This window comes from Abramis brama (genome assembly GCF_963993115.1).
Source record: "Abramis brama genome assembly, chromosome: 21".
NCBI classification, from domain to species: domain Eukaryota; kingdom Metazoa; phylum Chordata; class Actinopteri; order Cypriniformes; family Leuciscidae; genus Abramis; species Abramis brama.
In genome coordinates this window covers 6265948-6269966 of record NC_139983.1, presented here as the reverse complement: position 1 = coordinate 6269966, position 4019 = coordinate 6265948, and the positions used below count along the sequence as shown (strand labels likewise).

The following is a 4019-nucleotide window of genomic DNA, read 5'->3' as shown; positions in this document are numbered from 1 at the left end:
TTGAATTAAGAAGGTAAAATTAACCTATGGTATTTATACTGTGATTATAACTGCTTGATGCAGGAAAAATAATACCGGACACATAAAAAAATCCGGACACAATTTGTTGTATAAATCGAACAACTTAAATATTTTAATTATATATATATATATATATATATATATATATATATATATATATATATATAATTAAAATATTTAAGGTTCATATATATATATATATATTACAATTACAAAAGACATCCTTCATAAGCTTAAATATTTATTATTAAAACACGTTTCCTTTAATGTAAAGTTATAGTTTTATATAGGTAATACAAACTGGCGTTTGTTTAAAAACTATGTTGTACTTTTTCTAATGTGGATTTTATGAGGACATATTTTTACTATGATCTAATTTGGGAGAGACCCTCACCGCTGGCACAAAATGATGCTTAAGACGTATAAATTAGGTCATAGACTGGAGGGGGTCTTCATTGTGCCACTCTGACAGAGCGCACTGCGCTTATGACTCTCGGAGGGCTCTCAAAGTTGGAAAAAGTATGGAATTCCCTATTGACGCAGATTAACAGTGCCTAAAAAAAGAAGAAAAAGAAGAAAAAGAAAAGACTTAAGACAAACATTGGCTCAATTCAATACGAATACGCTTTTAAGGACGATGTTAGACTCGTGTATTGTACGACAGAAAATGGAGAAATATGACCATTGAAAATGTTCAGTCGGCACGATGATAAATGTAATGTGAAACTAACAACATTTTTTTCTCAATTATCTTGCTGAGATGTCAATGACTATTGTTTGCTGGTCTAGGGAGTCGCTCCGCCCCTCATGTTTGTCGTAAATCTGGCGCCTGGCTACAATAAACCTGAGATAAGAGTGGCCAGGGCTCGCCTCCTTCTCCAAGGCGATCAATCGGATCTCAGGCATACTACAAGCACTCTCTTACGTCGACGTCCACGAGAACAGAGCTGATACAACAACACGGCTGAGCTCCACCACCAAAAAATCTATCTGCTTTCTGAACCATGTCGCTGAGCCCAAAGCACACGACACCTTTTTCAGTGACAGATATTTTGAGCCCAATTGAGGAGACTTACAAGAAGTTTAGTGGCATGGAGAGCACTGGAAACCTCACATCTCCATTGGGAGCGTACCGGCAACCTCAGGTGTCCCAGACTGGCATGCAACAACATTCTATGGGCCACAACGCCACCACTATGGCGACCACCTACCATATGCCACACTCCGTTTCCCAGTTCTCGCATAGTGCAATGGGGGGCTACTGCAATGGCAGCATTGCCAACATGGGGGACCTACCCTCTTACCAAGAGACTATGAGAAACAGCGCAGCAGCAACAGGGTGGTACGGCGCCAATCCCGACCCTAGATACTCAACAAGTAAGTTATGATGCATTATTTTGAGATTGGTTTTGTGTACTTATTTACTGAGTTTCCGGCGAGTTTGCCTTATTTTTTAGCATCAGTAAAATTGCCTGCAAAGTACGTATTATAGGCTATAATAATACGCCTCTCGCTGCTATTGATACTGCTGATTTGTAGATTCCTGCCGATGTTAATTATAATTTACACATTTCTATTCACTCATTTGTGCACACTGTAAAAATATATAAATATATATAATCAGTAAGTTATGACAACATATGTTTTTACATACTCATCAAAATAAGTTTTATAAATAAGTTTTTTTTTTAATAAGTTATACAAGATTCAACTAATTTTAAAGTCAGTGAAATTTAATTTAAGTTGAAATGACTTAAATATCCAAGTTCATTGTACTTAAAAATGTAAGGCAGCAACTTTTTAATGCTGCATTTTTTTTTAAGAGACTATTAATAATTTAGCCCAACACTGCTACTAATTGAATGGACGTACATCTGTATGCATATTTTGAAGTTTCTAGATTCATGGGACCTTCCACAGGTATGAACATGGCAGGAATGGGCACGCTAGGCATGGCCGACACCACCAAATCCATCCCACCTCTGCACGCAGCTCCAAGGAGAAAACGACGGGTGCTCTTCTCTCAAGCACAAGTCTACGAGCTGGAAAGGAGATTTAAGCAACAGAAATACCTTTCAGCGCCCGAGAGGGAACACCTGGCTAGTATGATACATCTAACCCCGACGCAGGTCAAGATCTGGTTTCAGAATCATCGCTACAAGATGAAACGACAGGCCAAGGACAAAGCAGCACAGCAGCTTCAACAGGAGGGCAACCTGTGTCAACAGCAGCAGTCGCCGAGGAGAGTGGCTGTCCCTGTCCTAGTGAAGGATGGCAAGCCTTGCCAGAACGGCTCCAACACACCGACGCCAAACCAACAGCAAATGCAGCAGCAGCAGCAGCAAAACGGTTCCGGGGTCGTGCTTCCTACCTCGAGTAATTCTATGAACCAACACCAAACCCAGCAGGTCAACGCAATGGTTCAGGCCCAAGACCTGGAGGAAATGTCTCCCAGTCCCCCGTCACTTCACTCGCAGATGAACAACATGGGACAGATAGACACATCTGTAGATTACACGAATAACATGGTCACGTCAAACCTGCTTTATGGCAGAACGTGGTAAGACCGACCACCTTTTCTTTTCGTCTTTTTCCACAAACTTTAGCGTCCTCTGAATTCAGAACTGAGGCGCGTGAGGCCGAAAGCAGACCGAGCATCCGCGTGAAGATTTAAAGCGGGTGATCGGATCAAAGGAGCACGTTTTGGGGGAAATTTTTTTTCCCTAAAAACAGACTTGTGGTCACAATTTTCTACAATGACCCTTCTACTCAGTATGGACAAAATAACAATTTCTAGTCTCACGCTGTATGTTTTTGGACTTTTGTTGTTCTAGTAGAAGGTTGTCTGTTGCTAAACTAAATTGCTGCTCCACATCAATGGCAATGCCAGGACACGGGAAGCAATGTTTCATATTTCAGGTATGAACTTCTAGCAAGAACTGGAAAAGTTCCCAGATATTAATAAATGCCTGAACGTGCAACTGAAGCCACTATTGTAAAAAAAACTAATGTATTCATTTAGAGAAATGAAAAGTAGGGACTGTATATTTGGCTAACACTTAAGTTTCTTTTTACCTGTAATATAAATGTTGGAGTCTTTTCGTTGGTCATTTATTCTATTCATTTTTTCTTTTTCTTTTTTCTTTTTGGTAAATTAAAACAAAGACACAAAGACGATGGCTGCTGTATATGTTTCAAACCAATTGAACGTTAACAATAAATCAATTAAACTGCACGCCATTGTTTGGGAATTAATGTGTGTAGAGTATAATCTCTGTGAAGAGCGTTTTCATTAAATTAGTATTTGAAAATAATTTAAAATTTAATTAAAAAAAGTCTATGGTAGGAAACGTTTCACTGATTTTGAGGGGAAGAACCCTATGCAATATTTAAATAGGCTACAAACAAATTTAAGGTCTACCCTTTACTATTAAATTTGCGTCCATAGATAATTATTTGCTTGAATTTATTTCAGTTGCCTCTCTTAATTTAAGTTTATCTGAAACCTACCTGACGCAAAAAGTAATAATGATGATTGATAATTAAGCCAATAATAGCTAACAAAGAAGCAACATACACAGAATACCCTGTGCCACCCATTTCAAAATTTAGGTTCAATTATTTTATATTACGCAGAAGAGAGAACGATATTTTTGGTCATCTGTTGATTTATTTTATTTAACGTGTATGACATTTGAGTGGCTTGTCTGCATCACATGTATATGTTCTATTTAAAACGAAAATAAAACTGCATATACATGAGTGTAGAATTCTATATTATCAATGTTGTTGTATACTATTTCAATGTACTTATTAATTAGTTTTGTTCTTTCCTATATCCGAATTACCTTTTTTAAACATTCAATACCGCGGAGTTCAATCATATTACAGATTGACCGTAAAAGTTAATGCAAATATAAGCTGGATTTGTTGCTGAACATGATTTACAATTATGTATTCTTAAAAAAAAAAAAAAAAAATGAGTAGCCTATATATGA

General features: G+C 37.5%; 1 protein-coding gene across 2 annotated transcripts; it reads left to right on the top strand.

Annotated features, from left to right (window-relative positions):
* The first annotated feature begins 928 nt into the window (after positions 1 to 928).
* Positions 929 to 3256, top strand: nkx2.4a (NK2 homeobox 4a). 2 transcript variants are annotated; one of them, XM_084097089.1, is made up of 2 exons: positions 929 to 1398; positions 1942 to 3256. In XM_084097089.1, exons 1-2 carry the CDS (start codon positions 1026 to 1028, stop codon positions 2583 to 2585), a joined length of 1017 nt encoding a protein of 338 aa, XP_083953215.1. In that variant the 5' UTR covers positions 929 to 1025; the 3' UTR covers positions 2586 to 3256. The 2 variants fall into 2 exon arrangements, with proteins under 2 accessions (XP_083953215.1, XP_083953214.1); XM_084097088.1 differs by having other exon boundaries at positions 1915 to 3256.
* The last annotated feature ends 763 nt before the right edge of the window (positions 3257 to 4019 follow it).